This window comes from Rissa tridactyla, chromosome 4 (genome assembly GCF_028500815.1).
Source record: "Rissa tridactyla isolate bRisTri1 chromosome 4, bRisTri1.patW.cur.20221130, whole genome shotgun sequence".
NCBI classification, from domain to species: domain Eukaryota; kingdom Metazoa; phylum Chordata; class Aves; order Charadriiformes; family Laridae; genus Rissa; species Rissa tridactyla.
Window position 1 is genome coordinate 683,991 of NC_071469.1, and position 23,062 is coordinate 707,052.

Sequence of the window (23,062 nt, forward strand, 5' to 3'; positions counted from 1 at the left end):
GGTTCCAGCAGAGCGCCAGGCGGGTTCGGGGGAGCTGATGTGCCCTCTGGAAACGCTCATTGCTCTCCACAGACTGCAGTTACGTGGCTGTAAGTAGGTGAGGTGGTTTTAAGGGTGCTAAGTGTAATTTTGCCCCCTGCCCCTTCTCCTCTCCTGACAAAAGCCCTGCTGCTCTGTGCCTATAATTCCTGGCATCATATGGCTTCAGGGAATATCCTGGGGCATGGTGTGGCCCGCTGAAGAGAGCAGTGAAACAAGGTGACTGCAGGATCCCAAATCTACTCCCAGCTCATGTTAGGTGGTGAAAATCCTTAAAGCTTAGCAACAGGAGATGCAGCTGAGAAGCTACCCTCCGAAAGGTGAGCCAGAGCATCTACTGCATAGCAATAAATTGTGTGTATTAACACCATCAAAAGAACAGGTATCAGTGGCTCAGGAGTGATTTCATGCCCACTTGCTTGACCTACTGAGTATATTTTCATGGCTAGATCTTGGTATTTTCTCTCCACTTCGGCTGCGAGTGGAGCGCGGTGACTTGCTGAGCAGCGTGTGGAAGGCCAGATTGAGCAGGGTGGTTCGGCCAGCGGCTGCCTGTGTTCCTGGGCTGTCATAACCACCGGGAAGTTTCCTAGAGCTTTCGGCAGGCTCTCAGGGTAGCTATGAGATTCCCTACGGCTCCCATGGAAGCGATAAGTGGGCCCTGCTCACCTTGTGACTTGTAGGGAATGCCTTGCTGCGAATGAGTCGGGAGGGAAGGCCGCACATGGGCGTCCCTGCGCGCCCCTGCTGTCACCCTTCACAGGAGCGAGCTTGCCCGCAGCCCTGTGCTCAGGGACACGCTGGTTTTGAACGCACCTCTGGCTGGGGCTTGGCCTGTCTCTCAAATCTCACAGGTGTGCCTAAAGCCTCAGGAGATGGCTCTAGGTGCCTTATGGCAAGCTTGGTGGCGCAGGCTGCCTTTCGTCTTGCCTGAGCAGCCGCAGACAGACACGGGTGCGCCTGGTTGAGGCAGTTCTCCAGTGGCTGGGAGATGGTCACCGGCAGCGGGGACTCGGCTCTTCCCCTCCGGGATCGCCCGGCACGAGCAGCCCCAGGGAGATGCTCGTCCTTCTCTGCTGACTCTACGAGGAGGCTGGACTCCTGGATTTTAAACAGCTGAGGGTAACATGAAGGCAGGGACCTTCCTGCGACCAGCTTTGATCCTTGCGTGCTTGGTTCCACGCTCTCGCACGGGGACGGCAGCGGGGACACCTCTGCTCCCCTCTCCCAACGGTGGCTCCGGTGCTGCGCTGGGACCACAGGTCCCAGGAGTGGCGGTGGGTGGCAGAGCGGCGCGGGCTGGCACGAGGACTATTGCGGCGACCGCCTTCCAGTTACAGCTTGTTCGGAGTCCGCAGCGGAAGCGGCGCTGCCAGCTGAAGCGGGTTTACTGGAAACCTCGCAGTCCCTCTGTTCCCTAAGCACGTGAGTGCTGGGCTGAGCGGCAGCGTGTGCGTCTTGGCTTCAGGAGGATGCAGGGGGAATTTTCTGTCCCTCCCGGTTCTGGAGAGACACTTGAAAATAACAAGAGAGACTCCGAGGCTCAGAAATGTGGAAGGAAGAGCCCAGCGTTGATCCAAAAGAAAAAAAATATGAAATGTCTTAAGGCAATCTGTAAAACTGGTCCCCTCAAAAAGAACCCTTGGGAAATGTAATTCTAATCCAAGTGAGATGGTACATGAGATTAGGAGGCTTTCACAGCATTTTGCGGGGAGGAAAATGCAGGAAGGTAAGATTCAACCAATAGTAGGAACTCCTAGGTTTTGTTTTGAAAACTTTATGGTATAAAATTAGAGCAAAATATTCAGTTGGGTTGGTTTTTTTTTTTAAGTAATGCATTCAGACTAAGGCAAAAGGGGATTACTTTTGACATTTTCTTCATGGGAATGTAAAAAAAAAAAAAAAAAAAGCTTTCAGCATTCCAAGTGGGAGCAGAAATCCCCAGCTCTCTGTAGTGAAGTCGCAAGTCTCCGTTTGGCTTCACGTGTTGGGGGGCGGCCGCTTGTGATCCCCTTCCTGGCAGCTGAGTGTGGTTTGCCACGCTTAAATAGTTTAAGAGCAGAAATTTCTCAACAAAGCAGGCTGTTTTTTTCTTCCAGCCCCCCCCCCCCCCCCCCCCCCCCCCAGCACTGATTCATCGTGGAAATTTATTTGTTAGGACAAAACATCTCGTTGGGTGGAATCTAGAGGTGCCTTGCCCAGGGATGGAAGATGAGGCATCCGCAGGGTTAGAGGAGAACCAGGCCCGAGCTGCTGCTGTGGCGGGGTTTGTCCCCCGCAGCGTCCCCCCGGGGCTGTCTGTCTGTCCGTGTGTCCGCACGGGGCCTGTGCCCGGGGAGGCGGCGGAGCGAGGGGCAGCTCTGCTCTGAGTCAGACCCCGCTTCCAGCGCCCGCTCCCTGCCCGCGGCCTGTCCTGCCCGCTCTCTCCTGCTGTCGAAGAATGTCGGCAGGACTCCGCGTCGTTCCCTGGCAGGAGGACAACGGGCTTTGCAACGCTGACGTTTTTCCGCAGTCAGGAAGCGTTGTTTTCTCGCCAGCCGGGCTGCCGGGAGCTCTGCCGGGAGGGCGCTGTCGGCAGGTGCCACCGCTGCTCTGCCAGCCCCGCTTTGCCCTCGCCTCCCCCATTCCGAGCGCCGACGCCTGGGTGCAGCAGTCGGGATTCCGGCTCTGCTGCTCTCCGGATCCCAGACGGACCGTCCATTCCCCCAGTCCCCCTTCCCGCTGCCTCCCGGCGGAGCGCAGGGAGGTGTTCAGCCAAGCCCAGTTAAGCGCGGGGTGCTGCCCGGGCGGTCGATGGGCTGCTGGCCTGGCCGAGCATCGTCCTTCGCCCTCCGGAGAGCAATGGACCGTGGCACCTTACTGCACTTGTGGCTGCGTTGGTTTTTTGCTCCCCCGCAGATACAGATGCTTTCAAGGGTAGAATTGGTAGTAGGTCGAAGGAGGTCATTCTCCCCCTCTACTCTGCACTGGTGAGGCCACAACTGGAGTACTGTGTCCAGTTCTGGGCTCCCCAGTTCAAGAGGGACAGGGAACTGCTGGAGCAGGTCCAGCGTAGGGCAACCAAGATGATTGTGGGACTGGAGCATCTCCCTTACGAGGAAAGGCTGAAAGAGCTGGGACTCTTTAGCCTGGAGAAGAGAAGGTTGAGGGGGGACCTGATTAATGTTTACAAGTATCTAAAGGGTGGGTTTAAGGAGGACGGAGCCAGGCTCTTTTCAATGGTTCCCAGCGACAGGACAAGGGGCAATGGGCACAAGCTAGAACATAGGAAGTTCCGTTTAAATACAGGGAAAAACTTCTTTACAGTGAGGGTGACAGAGCCCTGGGACAGGCTGCCCAGGGAGGGTGTGGAGTCCCCTTCTCTGGAGACTTTCAAGACCCGCCTGGATGCAGCCCTGAGGGATGTGCTTTAGGCAACCCTGCTCTAGCAGGGGAGTGGGACTAGATGATCTCTAGAGGTCCCTTCCAACTCTGAAGTTTCTGTGATTCTGTGAAGGGCTGGTTTGGAGAGAGGTTTCAATCATTAAAAGGCTAACGCTGTTCTAAACCCTCCAGCGGGATGGGACGGTCACAGCTGCTCGGGTGCAAAGTCCGCAGCTTTGAGGAGCTTGAATTTGGGTTTCGCGTCCTGACAACAGTAAGATCATCATCACGATTGAAGGGGAAGCAGCCCGTGTTGGTCGTCCTACAGGGCAGCTTTCTGCAGCCTGCCTCCAGGGCCCTGTCTGGGCAAGTTTTAAATTACCTACGTGGTGGGGTTCCTCTTCCTTCCCTTGGCAAGTTGCTCTGTGTTCTAAAATAAGCTTCACGAGCCAAGCCGTTCCTCGCAGCGTGAAGGCTCCCCGTTGTGCGGATCCATTACTTGCGCAGCCTAATGAAGTGTGAGAGACGTGGTAAGCGCCGGCGTCCCGTCTTCCCCACGGCCGGCTTCTGCGGAGGAACAAAACTGCACGAACCTCTCTGGGAGCCGAGGGCCGGGAAAGGGGTTTAGCGACTTGGTTCTGATATTTGGGTGTGCTTAACGTTCACGTGCTCCGCCGTGTCGTGAGCTGCAGGTGTTTTTCCTGTGGAAGCCGCGAGGCAGCTTGAAAAGGTCTTGGGACCTCCGGGGTGGGAGGGAAATGCTGTTAATATGCCCCTTGGGTGTGTTTTTTTTCCCCTGTCAGCTTTGCAAAGGAGTCTTTGAACTCTTGTGTGGAGCCAGATTTATTTTCTCAGCATGATGTGGACACGTTTTGGCTGCGCGTCGAAATACGCTCTAGCGGTCAGAAATCAGCAACAGACAGAATGTGACACGAGGAAACTGCGCCGGTTTGACTTCTCTTGCGCTAGAGGTTTTCTTTCAGGTCTCTTGTGACCTGAAAAACAGCCCCTTCACGAAGAAGAGAAAGGGAACGCTTCACCCCGGGTCCGGCCTGGCACAAAGCCCCCGCGGAGAAGTCGGAGAGTGGCCAGACCCGGGCTGAGCAGGCCCTGGGGGTGGGTGCCTTTCCTCTGCTTTCTCTCTCCCTGTTCATGGGACATGGAGAAGCCACCGGGCTCCATGTCTCCGCTCCTGCCGCCCCTCTGCCCGGCCGCCAATGCGGCATTCGCAGGGCTCGAGCAAAGGCAGGAGCTGGTTTCGGTAGGAACCAAGCGAGTCCCCAAAGCCGCCGAGAAAGGAGAGGGCCCTGAAGCCTGAGAGCACGTTTTTAATTGCACGCTGGCTTTGCTATAGCAACCCCAAATATGTTTATTGACAGGGCGGCGTGGCTTTGGTTATGCTCTTGGAGAGCATTCCCCGGTGGCCCCGTGCGACGTTAACTCTCAAGAGGCGTGCTGGCAGCGGAGCTCGCTTGTCCCAGTTGGAACAACGTTGGTGCAGTCATTAATGAGGGACAATTAAATGTGACACGTGAGTTGGAAACGTGGGGTTTGAGCCCTTCCAGCGGATGCTCAGGAGATGAGCTAAGCGTTGGGGGACCAAAGCTTTGAAATAAATAACCTTGGTCCTTTTTGAAAACGGGGTGCAGGCTTCAAAGCCGGCTTGGAATGGGGTTGGTTTCTGTGCAGGTCTTCGAGCATCCCCCACCTTCCGATCGTCCAATGGAGAGAAAGGGGACCGGCTTTTCCTTTACCTTCCTTTTCTAAATACAAACACACCACTCCTCCTCCTTTCAGAAGCAGCAAAATCCAGTTTTGGGGGGAGCTCTCAAAACCGGTGATGATCCGGACGGGGTTTAGTTTGGACCACGGTACGGGACTGCCGTGATCCAGGGCTACGGCCCGAGGGGATTTGGTTCTTTGTCTGCTTTAGGACAACTTTTTATTTCTGCTGGATTTTTGTTTGCAGGGACGTGATTCATGGGTGCTTTGGCCTCTTTCCCGGTGCAGACTCTGCTTCTTTTTTTAAAAAAAAAAAAAAAAAAAGGCAAGTATGGAATAGCCTGACCACAAATATTTCGACAGAAAACAATATCTACTCCACCTACTTCCACCTGGCTCCGCCGCAGGTGCTCTGTTACACCGGAGGTGGCTTATTCAGCGATTGCCGATGATAAAGTCGTGTTCCCGTTGTCGTCCGGCTGAAAGGTCCCGGGGAGGTGGGACGGCGCGGGTGGCAGTGCCGGGGGCACGCCTGGGAGGACACGTGTGGCTTTCCCCACACAAGGAGAGCTGGGAGGTGAGCAGACCTTGCTCCGGGCGTCCCCAGGTGTGCTGTCACGGATACAAACCCACCCGCTCCGGGGCCAAGCCAGCCCTGTCCGAAGGAAGTCAAGGGTGTGTTTTTCTGCGGCGTCTCTGCAGCAGCCGGTGTTGGAGTGGAGGGTCCCAGCGGCCCAATCCAGCCTGGCCGCGGGACATGGCTTTGGAGGGGGTTAGAGCTGTTTTCTCTCCGAGCTTTCAGCTCCGCGCCTCGGCAGGAGGGTCCGCAGCGGTGCGGGGTTATCCCGGGATCCCCGTGGCCAGCCCTTCGCCGGCTGGAGGGGAGCGTGACACTGAACTGCAGCACCCGGAGGTTTGTGGACTTGGATCGCGGATGAAGAAGAAGCAAGTTTACCCAAGTGCTGGTCTAGGTCGGTCTACTCCTGTCTCTGCTTTTGAGAGGAGTGAAACACCACCGAGTTTCGGAGGGAGAGGAGGGAGCCGGATGCAGGCTGGCCAGGGACCTTTCTCCTTCAAAGCTCTGCCGTGGGCTGTCCGAGCATTTCATCACTCTACGTTGGCTGAATTTAAACACTTGCCACCAAAAAGAGTTTTAGGTGGATTCTGCTGAACGTTATAGTCTGTCCCCAGGTACAGGAGCTCATCTGAATGGAAATCCCACCTCTCCTGCACCTCCTCCCCGGGCTCTGCTGGAGGAACAGCATCTGTCCCAATAACGCTTCTGCCTCGCAGGGCTGGTTTGGTGAGAGCTGCCCTTGGGGCTCCGGGGAAGTGTCGACATGTGCCGTGGGGTCTCCAGCAGGAGCCTTTGGAGGTTTAGAGAAGGAGGTCAGCGAGGGTGGAAGGACAGAAGATCGGTTGTTGCCTCAGACTCTGTTTCTTGAGCTTGAGGGACTTTGCGTAAGGTCACCCCAGAGCTGAAGGGTGCCTTCTGCATGCTGGGAGATGTCCCGTGCGTCTCCTGTGTGCTTTCTCCTGTGTAGGGTAAGGCTGAGCCTTCTCTGCCTTCAGTCCGCTTCCCTGGAACCTTGTTGGGCTGTGGGATGGCTTTGGAACGCTTCATTGTGCCGCGGCTGGTCAGAAGTCACCAAAGATGGGACCTGGGTGGGCAAAGGAGGACGCCCGCTCCCTGACTGCTAAGGCCAGTCTAAAGGTGAGGGTCTCCCAGTCCAGGCTGGGATCCCATTGCTTGCTGGGCATCGTAGCGGGGCCACCTACGTTTTCCCTGGGGGTAGATCTTGGGTCTTTTCCTCGGCACTGGAAGAAGACGACGAGACGGCATCGTTTCCTCTGCCATTGCTGAGGCCGCTCAGTGGAACAGCTCTGCGGGGGGGAGGGTTGGGGTTTGGGGGTTTTTGGAGTTCTGAATGCGTGCAACTGGAAACAGCTCTGGACTGTGAGGGACCTGCATCCCTCTCCCTACCCATGGAGACGTGTCCAGCTTTGGAGTCCTCAGCACAGGAAGAACATGGACCTGTTGGAGTGGGGCCAGAGGAGGCCCCGGAGATGCTGGGAGGGCTGGAGCCCCTCTGCTGTGGGGACAGGCTGAGAGAGCTGGGGGGGTTCAGCCTGGAGAAGAGAAGGCTCCGGGGAGACCTTCCAGCCCCTTCCAGGCCCTCAAGGGGCTCCAGGAAAGCTGGGGAGGGACTCTGGATCAGGGAGGGGAGCCATGGGACGAGGGGGAAGGGTTTTCCACTGAAAGAGGGGAGATTTGGATGAGATATTGGGAAGAAATTCTTGGCTGTGAGGGTGGTGAGCCCCTGGCCCAGGTTGCCCAGAGAAGCTGTGGCTGCCCCATCCCTGGAGGGGTTCAAGGCCAGGTTGGACGGGGCTTGGAGCAACCCGGGCTGGTGGGAGGTGTCCCTGCCCAGGGCAGGGGGTGGCACTGGGTGGGCTTTAAGGTCCCTTCCCACCCAAACCATTCCGTGATTCTATGTGTCTGGGAACTGACGGGCCACCGGAGTGGCGATGGTTCAGCTCTGCAGAAGAACAGAGGAGGTGAAGTGTTTTTCCCAAGGTGATACTCGACGCCTGTGGCAGGGCTGGCACGCGAATACTGATGCTGCGCTTCAATTTGAAGTCCATCCTTCTTGTACGCTCGTTCCCACATCCCTGCCATTCCGTGCCACTCTCATAATCAGAATTAAGGCAGGTGGGACGTGTTGGCTGGCACCGCTCGGCTGCCGGCGTGGCACAGGGCCGCGGTGCCCCTTGCTGTACGTGAGGTGAGGGCAGCGCGGGGGTCCCTCCTGCTGCAAGGGACCTCCATAGCCCCTGGGAGCAGTGGAAATAGTCGTTCTGGATTCCTCCAGCCGGGAACCTGCCAGATGGATTCTGCCTTCCAAACTGCAAGGGTTGATTTTTCCATGAAATTTGACCATTTTTTGCCAGAAAACTTGCAGGAGAAGAATTTTCTCTGCGGTTTCTTCCTCGCTGTCAGATTTGGCTGAAATCAAGCAACGTATTCGCGAATGGTATTGAAGAGGGACAGGCAAGACAGAGGACTTGATTGCAGACATCTCATTTCCTTAGGAAATTGGGCTAAAAATAGGAGAGGAACATAACGGAGACTTCTTTTTCTTGACACACACCCCCCCCCCGCCTTTCCCAGCTGGGAATCAGCTTTTTTCCTGAAATCTGAGGTTTATTGCTCTTGCTGTTGTCTCTGGGCTCCAGATGTAGCCGAGCCGTGGACGTGCCTCTCGCCAGCTTTGGGGGAGCGACGCAGGAACACGGTGGTCACGTGTGATGGATGCACAGAAAGACACGGGGGGAAGCACACGCTGGCCTGCGATGGCAAGATGAGCTTCTGGGTGAGATCTGCCTGGTCTCCAAGGTGAACCCTCCGGCTCCCGCAGGACAATCCCTGTTTTATCTGGGGCCCCTCTCTCCAGCCAGAGCTTTGCCCCGGCGGCATTAACAGCTGTGGCTCTATCTAAGCTGTCGATAACCCTTCTCCCCGCCCAAGGTGAGACACCCACTTGGCGCTGGTTGTGTGCTGATGTCTCCTGGAGGCACCAGCGATGTTTGCTCTCGACACATGATGCTGTCTATAAATATCAGGCGAGTTTCATGTTACCCTGAGCACTGACCGAGGCAGCACGGAGGGGCTGTGCAAGCAAAGTCACGCGAGGTGATCTGGCAGAGAGGTCCCCGTGCCGGAGAAATGCCTAAAGCCTTTGGAAAAGAGAATGTGAGCATTCGGCTGCTCCGCACCCTGGGTCTGGTCCCTTCTGCTGCAGTGGGCAGCGCTGGAGCCGTGCGTGCCTCTGCGCCGCGCGGGCAGGCTGCGTCCTGGAGGTTGCTGGAGACGGTCGAGATGTTGCGGGTCTTTTCCCTTCTTCCCAGCGCTCCGTGCACCCGCAACGCACATCCAGGGCCGCTCCGGCTGCTGCTCGGAGCACTTACGCGTTGCCTGTGCCAACCCTTGTGTAGACACACACACACGCACACACACGTACACCCCTACGCTGTGATTTAACGGCCTGGCAGCGCTGCCGCGCCAAAGCACGTGCAAAGGCTGTTTCCCGGCCTGGTGCGAAGCCTCAGCTCTGCGACGCCGCTGGGGATCTGTCGGTCTGCCGCTGGCGTGTGCGGAGCTGGGCTGGCTCCTCCGGGCCAGGGCTGGGCTGTGTCCGGCGAGGATCGTCCTGCGCCCGAAGGATGGGATGTGGGGAGGCTGGGGGCTAGGCCAGCTTCTCCCGTCTTTGGTAACGTGTCTTGCGCGCAGCAGGAGGAGAAATCGTGATTTTTTGTAGAGGTTTTGGGGGGGGAGGCAGCACCCTGCCCGTGTTCCCCGCCCGGGGCGGTGTTGCGTCGCTTCCCCGCTCTCTCCTCGCTTCGCCCCCCTCCAGGTGAGCAGCTCCCCGGGCCGGCACCCGCCTGGCCTCTGGCGGGGGGTCCCGGCGAGACCCCCCCCGGAGCCGCTCTGCGTGCGGGGAAACTGAGGCAGGATGCCCGCGGCCCCTCCGGCTCCAGGTAGCGGCCGCCTCCGCTGCTGCCGGGGGCACCCCCTCTTCGGGGCGGAGGAGGAGGAGGAGGAGGAGGAGGTGGGCATGGGCTGGGACCGCCCGCCCCGAGCCCGGGGCTGAGCCCGCCCGGCCCCCGGGGCGGAGCCGGCGGGGAGCGCCCGGCGGAGCGGGGAGCGCGGCGGAGCGCGGCGGGTCCCGGCCCCGGCCCCGGCCCCGGCATGAGCTTCCCGCGGCCCCTGCGCCGCTCCGTCAGCCTCAGCACGGCCCGCAGCCTGCGCCTCGTCGTGCTGGGGCAGAGCGCCGTGGGCAAGACAGGTAGGAGGCGGCATCCCCCCCGCATCACTCCGGCATCCCTCCTTCATCCCCCCCAGCGTCATCCCCTTATCCCCCCTGGCATCCCCCCTGCATTCCCTCTCCGCCCCCCGGCATCACCCCTGCATCCCCCCAGCATCCCCGCTCCATCCCCCTGCACCCCTGGGTCTCCTTTCCCCGGCGGAGGGGCCGAGCCCCCCAAGGTCCAGCCGGGGTGGGCAGCAGGCGGGGGCTCTTTCAGAAAGCCGGGGTGGGGAATGAGTTTCTCCGGGGCAGCTGCAGCATCGCCCAGGTGGACCCTGAGCCCGCTACGTTTAAGGGCACCCAGTTTCCCTCCCCTCGAGTGGTGGCGGTGGGCGCTTTGCAGCCCAAAACCGTCCCCAGCTGCGCGGCGAGCCCAGGGCAGTGGGTCAGGGTGGGAGGCTGCTGACCACGGGAGCTTCAGGACCGAACGCCGAGCTCAGGTTTGTGCTTTTTTGGGTACTTGGAGTTTGCTGCTTGTTTTCAGCAAATGGAGCGGGGTTTGCGGAGCCTCGTGGCGCAGCACTGGGTTCAGTTTGCCTTTGGGAAAACTCCTTCTCCCTGCACTTTGCTCAGTGCTCTCCCTCTGCGGCTGCCAGGGTGGGGATTGGGGACGCGGAGCTGGGAGCACCTGAGCTCTCTCCATCCCCCCGAGTCCTGCCGGGGCATCGTCCTTTCCCCCCTTCCCACTCCTCTGGCCCAGGCTGCGAGTGCCCGGGGGCAAAGGTGGCCTCCCCTCCATTCCTGCGCAGCACCCAGCGTGCCAGGAGCGGGGCCGGGAGGTGCCGGGTGCTGGCGAGGAAAGGTGCGTGTCCACCTTGGTTTTATCGCAGCAGGGCAGGGGAGCAGCGATCCACACAGAGCCGGGGGGGACACGGCTGGGGCTGCCGTGTCCTTGGGGCCAGGGCAGCGTCCCGCTGGCTGCTGGCTCCGGAAAAGGCATAACCTTTAAATGTGCGGCATCGGCGGCACCTCTGCCTGGCTGGTGGCCAGCAGCGGGGGCTGTTGGTGCCGGTGAGGTTGCGTTTCCATATACAGTAACCGGCGAGCCTCTCGCCGTGCTGCCTGGCGAGTTCCTCTTGCCCAGCATTAGTGAAAAATCGTGATTTCCCTGGTGAAACTAAAGGAGGCAACTCCCAGGTCTCAATTACCAGCCTGGCATGGGGGAATGGGAGCAGGGGAACAGGGCTCAGCTCCGGGCACCCCCAGAGAACCGGGGGGGGTCCACGTGCGGTGTTTGGCCTCGAAGTCCCTGCAAGCAGCTGGAGCGGCGAGCGATGGCTGTACAGAGCGTACAGAGCGCCTTGGCTCGCCCCCACCCCGCTGGCACATACGCGCTTCCCCCGCCGGCATTCATCCCACCTGGTGCGGAGCGGGTGCCTGGGGGCTTTGGGCCCCTCCTGTGGGCAAGCGAGAGGCCGCTGTGCCTCCTCCCTGGGGTGGGAGCATGCCGAGGGGCTTCGAAGCTTCCTCCGGCTGCCACGGCGGGGCCGGGTACCTGCAGGGTCTGCCTGGCACCGGCTCAGCTCCGCGGGTGCCTCCAACCGCCCAGACCCTTCAGCAGGGCTCTTTTGCCGTCCTCTTGAGCTGTGGCGGTGACACAGGCCATGAAATCAGGGCAGAGGGAGGCAATCAATACATGGAGGAGAGCAGGAGTGTTCCAGGAACTGGCAGCAGCCCCTGGAGCAGGCACGCGATGCCCCGCGGGCTGGCAGCTGCCCTGGCGCAGGTCTCTCCCCGTCCCTGTCCCCTCGGGCGCTGCCCTGCACGTCCTCTCCCGCGAAGGGACAGCGTGTCGCCTTTACCGGGTGCCGTGCCCGAGCTGCTGGGTCCTGCGGCGAGGAAACCTGTAGGTGCTTTCCCCTGCCCGGCGGGACGGTTACAGCCTGGGTGATGGACAGGAGCATCTGGCCTGAGGGACCCGTGTGCGCAGCACGAGGAAGGAGGCAAAAGCATCGGTGGTGGCGCTGAGCTCCCACGGGGCTGGGGAGGACGGGCTGGGGGAGGCGGCTGGTCCCCGGGGCCAGGGGGAGCCGGGGCTGCCCAAGGGGGCTGGGAGAGAAGGGGTGCCACGCGCGGGGGTCCCGGGTTTGGGGAGGGAAGGGGAGGATGAAGGTGGGCTTCATCCAAACCTGTCCCCAAGCCACCAAGCTCCGGGTCCCAGCAGGAAGCGAGGGGACCCCACGCCGGAGCATCCCCCGGCGCTGCTGGCTGGGCTGGGAGAGCTGGGGGGGCCAAGGAGTGGGAACGATCTAAAGGGCGGTTGAAACAGCTGCAAAAGATGGGAAAACCCCGCAGTTCTCAGCAGAAGAGTTTGATTTTTTTGCAGCAGTTTGGAAATCTTCGCGATCCAGTGACCCGCGGCCCCAGATCCCGCGAGCGGGGTCGGGTTCGGGCACAGACCCACGGCTGGGCCCTGCCGGGAGCCGAAAGGTTTGGCTGGGGCTGCATAAATCACCTGCGGGAGGCTGTAAATCCAGCCCGGCCAGAGCCTGCCTTATCCGCGGCTGCCGCCAGCCCGTGTAAACTTCGCCGTACTTCAGAGGGGAGCTCTGCTTCCACAGCCCGCGCCGCATTGATGCCGGGAGCCGCTGCGCTCGCAGGAGGGACGTGCTCGGCGCGGCACACGCAGAGCGGCACGTGGGCGCGGGGCTCGATGCCGGCCGGGAGGCAACCAGCCCGTCCCCGCGCCGGCAGATTAATCCTGCGGCGAACCCTCCCGTAGTCATTCCTAGAGGCCAAACTGAATACAAAATTAACCCTTTCGGCTTTGGGGCTCCCCAAGCAGAGCCCTTTCTGAGGTTACTGATGTTCAAGATGGGGAGAAAAAACTCCATATAAGGCTGCGTGGACGTGCCGAGGCCTCTCTGCCGCATCCGCTCCTTCCCATTGGCAGCTCTGCTTGTGTCCTTGCTCTCCGGCCAATTTTTAATCAATTTAATTGGCTCCTCTTCTCATACAACACCACGCGCTCCGGCTTTGGGTGCCTGCCGAACGTATGACACAGAATCAGGTGCTTTCCAAAAATCGCCCCTGACTTCTCTCATTCTCCGGCTGATAATTTGGTCGCCCCTTTGAAGCCACTGAGATGCGCCTCCCGCCGGATCCTCGGTTATCCCCGCGGAGCAGTTTTGCTAAATTACATGATTCTTCCGTCAAACCCCTTCTCTGGCGGGCAGGGTGGGAGACCGGGGGGCGGTTGGAAGGCTGGAGGATGGCGATGCCCCACGCAGGAGCCGGGCAGGCGGCGGGGCAGGGGATGCTGCTCGGGGCAGAGATGCCGGGGCTGGGGAAGCAGAAAGCCCGGCTCCGGTGGGGAGCCATGTCCCCGGGGCAAAGGCAGAGATCCTGGGGTGACGGTGCGGGTGTGCAGGGGCAGGACGTGGGGGGTGTCTGCCCACGGCCAGCGGCGACAAACTGCCCCCCGGTTTGCATGGGGAAAGTGAGCGCGGTGTGGGAGTGCACCCGTCCTGCACTGTGCGAGCTTTCCATCCCTGCCTTGTTTTCTGGGGAAGGATTTAATCCCGTATCCCAGTTTCGGTGAGGGTTATTCTCCCTTCGCACTCCTGCTCCGTCTCCTTCCTCCTGCTGCGTGGCCGCCTGGTGCACAGCGTCTCCGTCTGGCCCCCCCCGGGCTCTGTACTCCTGCTTTGCTCTTGCTGTTATTTTTTTTTCCCCTGTTCCCACTCATTTTCCACCAATTTCACTTTCCGGCCCTGTTGCCTTTCCGAGCCAGCTCTCAGCCTCTCCACTGCCTTTGACTCCTGTCCCCGCGCGGCCTGTGCGCACCCATTACCCTCATTAACGCCTTGAAGGGCTTAAGCGTCCCTTCCATTAGCCCTGCTCCCGCGCTCCCTCCCAACCACGGCTTCCGCCAGAAAATCGCACCCAGGCATCGACGCTGCGTTTCCCAGCAGCTGCCTCGAAAAGGTGGAGGGTTGTGCCTGGGAGCGGCGCATCTGGGGCAGCCTGGAAGGGCGTTTGGATCGGCTTAGACCCGGAGGGCCACGCGTGGAGATTAGTTGTGTCACCTCACCCTTCCCAAAGCCAACCCCTGAGCGGGTGTTTGCACTGCTGCCGGCTTTTCGGCCCCAAGCACGCCTCCCCTTCGTGCTCCGGAGGGAAGAGCTGAGAGGCAGAGGAGAGCTCGCTGGTGCTGCCAGGGGAGAGCTGCCTCCGGAGATGCCGGGGCTTTCCGTGTCCTCCCTGTTGCATCCTAAAGGCAATTAATTCCCTGCAGGAAGATATTCTGGAGGGCGGGATGGAGATGAAAGTGAATAGAAAAACAAGCCCTTGGGCTTGGCCGGGGGGTCCTTTGCCAGCAGAAGGGACCTCAGGAGATGCGGTTGGGCTCCTGCGGCGATCTCTTCTCAAGCCTGGTCGCTCTCCCGCTGATCAAAGGCTCCTCCAGCACCGGGGGCTCTCAGGGGCTGGACCCTGCGCCGCCTCCTCTGGTGTTTCCCGAGCAGAGGAGGGATGACATTTGCATTCGCTCGGTTGCTTTGTCAGCTCCACGGCCCACAGCCGGGCTCCCACAGCGTGGCCGTCACGGGGCTGCTCCCGAAATATCCCCTCGGTGCGAGCCGAGCTGCCGACCGCAGCCCCGGGCGTGTGGACACGCTCCCACACATCCCCACATCCCACCCATCCCCACCACCCGCCTCCTCTGCGCGCCCGCCGGTCTCCGCCAAACCACCCGTGATTATCCCAATTATCCCCCCCCGGACAGGACGGCCCGTGTCAGCAAGCCGCCGCGGGCTCCGCGCGCCGTGCCTTCGCTGCGGGCGCCCCAGCAGCACCTCGGCTTTGCCGTCGCTCCTCCCTCCCTGCGACAGCCAGAGGGGACCGCACGCTGCCCGCAGTGCCCGGCCCCCCAAGCCGTGGCTTTCCCTTGCCGGGCAACGCAGTTGTCTTGCCATGAGCCCCCGGTAGCCTTGCAGGCAAGTTCTGGGCTGCTGGGACACTGATGGCAGCCAAGCACCACCCGCTCCCCGGCGCCTCCCCGGTGCTTCCCCTTCAGCCCGAGCATCCCGGCTCCTCCCAGCGCGCCCGGGCCTTTCTTGTGGGGTCCTTCAGGCTGCAGGTGGGAGAAGTCAGGCAAAAAGCACGTTGGCTTTGCTTCAAGGCAAAACCGCGTCCCCAGCTCTTCAGCGCCGTGTTCCTGCATCCCCCATTGGGGTGCTGCGAGCCTCGCCGCGCTCTTCCCGAAATGAGCCGGCTTGGCGGCGTCTCACCAACGGCTTGGCGGCGTCTCACCTGCTTCTGCCCATTTTCACAGGCGCCAGTTTCCCCTTGTCACCTCCCCGTGCCACCCAGGGAGCCGGCGTGGGGCCCGCGATGGCCCTGCCGTGCCGGGGGGCTGCTGCAGTGCCGGGGGGAGGCTCCGGAGCAGGAGACCGGGATAAAGCCCAGCACTTACCAGGGCAGGGACAGATGCGGTTTTGTGGCCCTTTGGCCACTTTGAGGACGTTTAGCCAAGCCGGACGCTGTGTTAGCAGGAGGGACGGGTAAGCTCTGGCTCCCTCCCTGCCCCCTTCAGACCAGCAGGATTTCTGGCACCTCCAAATCGCTTCGTTACGTAGAAAGCCTCTGCTTTTTCCCCCTGTTTCTCCTTCTGGCCCTTCGCCGGCTGAGCCCCAGCCCTGTCTGCTGGCCCCGTTGCTGGAAATACCCGTCCAGGGATCTTGCACCACGGCAAAGCTTGTGCTGTCCCTTAGGGAGAAGCATAAGGAGTCTCTCCGATTATTTTCTTTGCAGTCCCCCGGGAGCTTGCCCACCTCAAACAAGCCCTTGCTCTGGAGCCGCGCGCTGGCTCCTCCAGCCTGGCCGGGCGGGGGGAGACGATGAGAGGCAGAGCTTTTCCCCAGCGAGGAGCACGCCCTCGCGGTGTCGATGGAGCTGTCGGGCAAGGCTCCAGCGCCAGCAGACCTCCACCCAGCCGGGCATTAGCCTCTAATTTGGGCTTCGCGTCTCCCGGTCTCTGGTGCAGGGAGATGTGGTAATTGGATAAGAGGGGTTTAATTGCCCGCGCTGCTGTGCCCAGGCTGTTCCTGCCGTTCCTCGCCCTTGCAAGGAGGAGAAATCGCGGCCGAAGGATTCGGTCTCCGCGCTGGTGCTGTGCCAGCAGGGGGAAGGGCAGGGTGTTTCCCAGCTTCGTGCCCCCGCGTGCCGGGGAGCTGCAGGGAGCCGGACCCCGTGCGGGGCTGGAACAGAGACAGCGGCCCCCGCCTGTCCCCAGCGTCCGCGCGCTGGGGGTGCGCATCGCTCAGCTCTCCCCCGCCGGCTCCTAACGCCTTCCCTGCCTGGTTTCGCTGCAAGCCACGGCTGGCGTAAGGGAGAACCTCCTGCTGCGCCGTGCCCCGCGTTCCTCCGGCTTTGGCCTTTTGATGAGTTTCCTGAGAAATGCCCGGGGCCTTTCCCTTCTCCCTGTGCCCGGGTCAGGTTAAACAAACAGCGCTGAAATTCATGGGACCCGTCCGGGCGGTCCTACCCTCAGCGCCGGCGATGGAGAGGGAGAGCCCGGCCCGGCACCGGCTTTCCCCCACGCCGAGCTCGCCCTTGGGCAGCGGTTGGCTGCAGGCCACCGAGGGGATCGCTCACCCGCCATAAAACTTAAGCACGTGCATAAATCTTGGCAGGATCAGGGCCAGAAAATGCAATTTATCGACCCGGACCCTGCAGGGAGGTGGATTGCCCGTGCGAGGAGCCGCCTTCCCTGTGCGCCGGGCTGGGCTCGGGGCAGCGGCTCTGCCAGCGATTTGCTGAGCGCGGTGAAACACCGGCCGCCTCGGCCACCTCCTGTGGCGCCTGGCCACCTTGGCCACCTCAGCTGCTGCTTTCGGGGCTCCTGCGAGCAGGACGGGTGTTTCTGGCAGCAGCAGGAGCGGTTGCTGTCCCGGGCGAGGGGGGAATGGGGTTTGCCAGTCCCGGGGGGCTGTCGGTGCCTCCCACTGCCGTCGGGCTGCATCTCCTTGGCGTGACGGGCGTCTTGCTGCTGCGGCGAGCGGGCAGCTCTGGGCAGAAGTGCAGAGACCTCCCCCTCTGCCTGCAGCATCCCGTCGCGCGGTGGGTTTCGGTCCCTGATGCGAGCGTTTGCAAAGAACATGTGAAAACCATCCATTCCCGGGGCGGCGACGAGGTTATTTTGAAATGCCTGTGAGCTCTGGAAGCGTTTCAGGAGAGGCGAGGTGCGAGCTGCCCTCCCGGGTGGGCTCCTGCCCGTCCTGACGCGCTTTTCCGGCGTTGTACCCGGGGTGAAACAAGGCGGAGGACAGCCTGCACGGGGCTGTGCCGTCGGCTGGGGACTTTGCGGGGAGAAAAGAGGGCTCGTAACCATCTTGGTCCAAGGCGTCCACCCGGGCAACCGCGATCCGTTCCCAGCCGGCTTCACCCTCGCCTTTTGCCGCCGGGATCTGGCAATTTGCTGCTTTACCGTAGTCCCTGGTTGTCACAGGGCAGCCCCGGCAGTGTGCAGCCAGGTCCCAGCCTCTCTGGGCACCTTCGAAGATGCTTTTCCCAGCCCTGCGATACCCTGGGCCGGGCTCGCGGCGTCGCTGTTGGGGTGTCTTCTCCTGGCGCCCCGGGCACCGTCCCGCGAGGCCGGGCAGGACATTGCTCCGTCCCTCCTGCCTCCGTCAGCCGATGGTTCTCCGCAGTTTGATCTCCCCACCCTAACTGGGCCCGTTGTTGTTGTTTTACAGCGTTGACCGTGAGATTCATCACCAGGAGATTCATTGGAGACTACGACCCGACCCTCGGTAGGTTTCTCTTGTTGCTTTCTCTGCTGCCCCTGGTTCAGCCCGGAGGCCCCGGTGCTCCCAGCTCACCGTACTCCCTCCTCTTCCTCCTCGACCAGGCTGGCAGCGGCCGGAGCCACCAGCCGTCGTGGCACCTCCCTGGGTCCTGCGTCCCTTTTCCCTTTTCTGTTGTTTCGTTAAGGCAAAATCCGTTGGGACGAGCCGGCAGCGTGGCAGAAGGAAGCGCATGGGGCTTAGTCATCCTCCTGCTGGGAGGTGGCTTTTGAGGGCAAGGCGGTATCCGAGCCACGGGAGCAGTGGCCGGCGCTTTCCTGTCTTGCAGGGCTTCTTTTTTTGCACTCGGGTTTGAGGTTTTTGGGGCGCTGAGGTCACGTCCCTGCCGAAGTATCCCAGATACCGCTGGCTGTGCATCCTCCTGCCCAGCGCCTGCTGTCACCCGCCGGGCTGGGAAATCTGGGAAGTCTCAGTGTTGCTCTAACCCGGCGGGGTCACAGGGGACCCGAGGGAAAGGCTCGGTTTGAGAAACCACCCCGCCGCTGTCCCGTCTGTGCTCTCCATCCCCGCTCCTCGCTGCTGTGCTGAGCCACGCTTTCTTTCCCCCGGAGCGCGGTCTGGATTTCCTCTCTGCCTGCGGCTGCTTCCTCCGCTTGGGCTCGCTCCGTGCGCTGTGATAAAATACAGGCACCGCACGGTGAGCGTACCGGCGGCTTCCCGTGCCGGAGGAGGGGGACGGTGCCTGCCTTATCCCGTAGTTGGCCAAGCCAAGCGGGATTCTGTCCAGTGGCATGGTGGCACGGCGTGACCGAGCTGCTCCGTCCACGGGGAGCGAGGCGTCCCGTGGAGCAGGCTGTGCCCGCAGCCGTTGCTAAGCAGAGCGAGGGCCGGTTTTATTGCCTGCTGGTGTTAGTGGAGCTCGGAGCGGTTTCTGCGCTGGAAGAGCTGCCCAGACGCACGACTCGCAGCCGCTTTTATCGCTCGGAGTCGCTCCCTGCTGCTTTGGAGCCGGAGTTCAGCCCCAGCAGGGTTGGGGCTGGGTTAGGGCTGCGTTAGGGCAGGATTTGGGATGGGTTTGGGATGGGTGAGGGATGGGTTGGGGCAGGGTTGGGGCTGGGTGAGGGCAGGATTTGGGATAGGTTGGGGCTGGGTTAGGGCTGGGTTAGGGATGGGTTGGGGCAGGTTTAGGGCTGGGTTGGGGCTGGGTTAGGGATAGATTAGGGCTGGGTTAGGGCAGGATTTGGGATGGGTTAGGGCTGGGTTAGGGATAGATTGGGGCAGAGTTAGGGCTGGGTTAGGGATAGATTGGGGCTGGGTTGGGGCTGGGTGAGGGCAGGATTTGGGATGGGTTGGGGCTGGGTGAGGGCAGGATTTGGGATGGGTTGGGGCTGGGTTAGGGATAGATTAGGGCAGGGTTTGGGATGGGTTGGGGCTGGGTTAGGGCTGGGTTGGGGTTGGGTTAGGGATAGATTAGGGCTGGGTTAGGGATGGATTGGAGCTGGGTTAGGGTTGGGTTGGGGCTGGGTTGGGGCTGGGTTGGGGCAGGGTTAGGACCATGAGCAGGGTCTCCAAACAAACCCAGCTTTTCCTACCCTCCTGCTGAGCCCCTCTCCCTTTGCAGAAGCATCTCTCCACGACCCCCTTTCTCCTCCAGCTCTTCAGTCACCGTTGCCCTTTTATTTCCAGCAAGGCAAAAGCCGGCCGGGCGCTGGCTGGGTCTCTGCTGCTCCATGGAGATGCCGGGCTCGATGCCGTGGGCGCAGGGCTGCCCTTCGGGCACGGGGACAGGCTGGGGACCAGCTCAAGATGTGGCTGCGAAACGGAGGCCACCCGGGCTGTGGGGTGCAGCAGGTGAAAACTGACTTCTCCCCATAGCTTGCGTTGAGGGCACCTGGGCTGTTATTTGCCACCCAGGGGCTTCTCTCAGTCACGCTTTTCTGTCTGTCCTCCTCCAGAAATGATTTACAGGCACATGGCCGTCATCGATGGGGAGATGGTGCACTTTGAGATCCTGGACACGGCAGGGCAGGTGAGCTCACGGCGTTTCACACCTGGCTGACCCTGGAAAACATCACTGGGGCAGTGATGCACAGGAGCCCCTCTGCTGGGAGGACAGGCTGAGAGAGCTGGGGGGGTTCAGCCTGGAGAAGAGAAGGCTCCGGGGAGACCTTCCAGCCCCTTCCAGGCCCTCAAGGGGCTCCAGAAAAGCTGGGGAGGGACTCTGGATCAGGGAGGGGAGCCATGGGACGAGGGGGAAGGGGTTTCCACTGAAAGAGAGGAGATTTGGATGAGATCTGAGGAAGAAATTCTTGGCTGTGAGGGGGGTGAGCCCCTGGCCCAGGTTGCCCAGAGAAGCTGTGGCTGCCCCATCCCTGGAGGGGTTCAAGGCCAGGTTGGACGGGGCTTGGAGCAACCTGGGCTGGTGGGAGGTGTCCCTGCCCAGGGCAGGGGGTGGCACTGGATGATCTCTAAGGTCCCTTCCCACCCAAACCATTCTGTGATTCTATGATAAGTGTGACTTGCCATTGAAGGCAATCCCTGCTCTTCCACCAGCTTCAATCTGTTGTATCTGAAATATTGATCACATGTTTATCTTGGAAAAAGGGTGTTTTGAAGAGTTTATGTGTCTCTAACAAGTTACAGTGTGCTTTCAGCTGAATATTTCCCCACTCCCCTGACCTGTGCGGCACAGCTCTGCTCCCCGCGTCGGAGGAGCATCCCGAGACGGCTCGAGGGAGCGGGAGGGCGCTGGGTCCGAGGAGCCACCACCAGCAGGTTGCGGGCAGTGGAGAGCCCTGTTCTGGCTTCCCATCCAGCAGCAGCTGCCTTTAGCGGCGCTAACCCTCCCCTCACCGGCGTCAGGATGGAGCTGATTTGCTGTCCCCATCCATCGGTTTGCCCAACCCATGGGATTCCTGCCCTGGGCTACCCGTGTTGCTTTGCACCTCACTGCTGTGCGCGAGCCCGGGGCCAAAACCTGCAGGGGATGGTGACGGGCCCCCTTGGGAGGTTTTCTAGGTTGCAGCCAGCGGTGTTGGTATTTAGGAGATGTTGGGGCTTCTGCTGTTAATATGAGCTGGTCTGCCCCGGCAGGAGGAGGATTCCCTGCAGATAGAGGAGAAGATCAAGTGGGGCGATGGCTTCGCGGTGGTCTACTCGGTGACGGACAGGTGCAGCTTCGACGAGGTGATGCGGCTGTGTTTCCTCATCAACCACATCCACTCCAGCCCCAAGCGGAGCGGCGGGAGCGAGCAGCCCCCCGTGGTCATCGTGGGCAACAAGAAGGACTTGCAGTTCGACAGGATGGTGTCCACAGAGGACGGCGAAAACCTCTCCAAAGCCTTGAAGCTTCCTTTCTATGAGATCTCCACCCGCGACAGCTATGAAGAGACCGTGGCGGTGTTCAACACCCTCTACCAGGAGCTCATGAGACAGGGGCATTTCTCCCCGGGCTCCTTCAAGAGGAGGACAGTGTCGAAGCTGATGGAGAAGATCCCCAAGATGCAAGCCAGCTCCACCTTGAACTCAGCAGGCCGGAGCCTCAGCTTTAACTCCTTCAGGGACTACATCCCCGAGTGAGCGTCCCTGCTGCGGGGTCGAGAGGGACGGCCCAGCCGGGACTGAGGGACGGGCCATCCTGCTGCGACGGTGCCCGCGCTTCAGCCCCAGGCTTGAGGAGCAGCTCCTGGGGCTGTGCCGGCTCCCAGGAGGGGAAGGTTAAGAGGTGGGGAGGGTGGGATTGGGGTCCAACAGCCTTCTAAAGCCCATAGGCTTCTACAAATGGGCTTTGTGTCGGCAGGGAAGACGTTCTTTGTCCACCTTACCCCTTTGCCCCCTCTTCCTCCTCCTGCACGGCTGAAGTCAGTAGTGAAGGTGGGTCGTGGTGACTTCAGTGGTGTTGGGTCAACCCCTGGGGACTCAGAAGTGTTTCTGAGGGATCCGACCCAGCAGAGACACGTACATATGGGTTTTCCCGCTCCCCTAAAAAGTCTTGCTGGGTCTGTTTGTGCCCTGAGACGTGCACCCGCAACGCCGGGGTGACCCCCGAGGGTCGCGCTGGCTCCGGGGCTGTCGCCAGCCATCCCTGTCCCGGGGAGGATGGATGTTGCTTTTCCTGCTCAGTGCTGCTGGTGGGTAAAATCCCCTGGGCTGCTCAGAACCTTCCCCGCCTGGCCGGCTGCTCCGAGGGGGCGGTCACTGCCCACATCCCTCCCTCGGTGCCCCCAGACCCACCCGCCGCATGGGTCGGTGGGTGGCGGGGGGCTGTGTCCCCCTCTGCCTCCGCTGTGGCCCTCCCCGAAGAGCCAGGCCAGCGGGTTCCCCCATCCGCAGCCACCAGCGTCCGTCTGTCGGAGCCTGGGGCTGCGTTTTGTCCCGGTTTTCCCCTGGGTTTGTGAAGTGAAGCGGCTGCGGAGAGCGGGGCAGACCCCCGCGTCCCCCCGCCGGCTCCCACAGCCCTTCTCCCTCCCTGGCTGCCCACGGGCTGGCACCAAGGGCATGGTTAAAAGCAAAACAGAGATGTGTTTACAGTGTGGAGGGGGAAAAAAAAGCCTCTTAATCCCTGGCTTTTCTGAAAAGCCATTTTTTAACATCTCGGGCTCTTCGGCGCGCTCTCCTTTAATAACACTGTAAATAAAGTCCCGGGCAAAGGGCAGCGACGGCAGCAGATGTGGCTGCTCCATCTCGGGCTGAATCTCCATGCCCGGTGCTTTGCTGGGGTGTCTGCCCCCGCCGAGTCTGACCCCGATTTCGTGTCTCTGCCTGGGCTGGGGCAGCGTCCCCGTCTCCGGGGGGAGGCAAACGGAACAGACGGCCTTTCTCATGCACACGGAAGCCTCCGGCTAAGATCAGGCTTCTCCAGCCCAGAGGAACCGAGTTCCCGGGGCAGCCCCTTCCGTTAACGCCTTTGCCCCGCGACTGCCGAGCGTAGGGCGAGCAAAACCCCTGGCTGGCAGTTTGCGGCATGGATGCAGCGGAGCCGATACCGGGAGGTGGAAAGCATGCTCCTTGCAGGGACACCCCCCCCACCCCCCACCTTGTCTGCTTATTAATTGCTCTGTCCCCAAGGGGAAAATCGCCGTGGCCTGAGAATTTGTCTTTTTGCAGAGCCGGGGCAGCAGAGGCGCGGGCAGGAGCAGGGCTCGCAGCGAGCGGCATCTTCTCCCCGCAGCATCGTTTCTCCCCCTCCCTCCCGCTGCCGAGCGCTGTGCTGCCGCTCGAGGTGACTGTGCTGGAAGACCTGCGGTGTCCCCCCGTGTCCCCCCGTAGTGACCGGTCCCATCGTCTGCTGCCGTGTCCTGTGACAATAAAAGCCAAGTTAAC

At 61.2% G+C, this 23,062-nt stretch overlaps 1 protein-coding gene across 3 annotated transcripts; it reads left to right on the forward strand.

Annotated features, from left to right (window-relative positions):
- Positions 1-3,852: 3,852 nt before the first annotated feature.
- LOC128909412 (ras-related and estrogen-regulated growth inhibitor-like) lies at positions 3,853-23,062 on the forward strand. Of its 3 annotated transcripts, XM_054201061.1 has the most exons (6): positions 3,853-3,932; positions 4,782-4,933; positions 17,690-17,746; positions 19,427-19,591; positions 19,696-19,769; positions 20,834-23,062. In XM_054201061.1, the coding sequence occupies exons 4-6, from the start codon at positions 19,471-19,473 to the stop codon at positions 21,317-21,319; spliced, it is 681 nt and encodes a 226-aa protein (XP_054057036.1). In that variant the 5' UTR covers positions 3,853-3,932; positions 4,782-4,933; positions 17,690-17,746; positions 19,427-19,470; the 3' UTR covers positions 21,320-23,062. The 3 variants fall into 3 exon arrangements, with proteins under 3 accessions (XP_054057036.1, XP_054057034.1, XP_054057035.1); XM_054201059.1 differs by lacking the exons at positions 3,853-3,932; positions 4,782-4,933 and adding an exon at positions 9,785-9,971; XM_054201060.1 differs by lacking the exons at positions 3,853-3,932; positions 4,782-4,933; positions 19,427-19,591 and adding an exon at positions 9,788-9,971.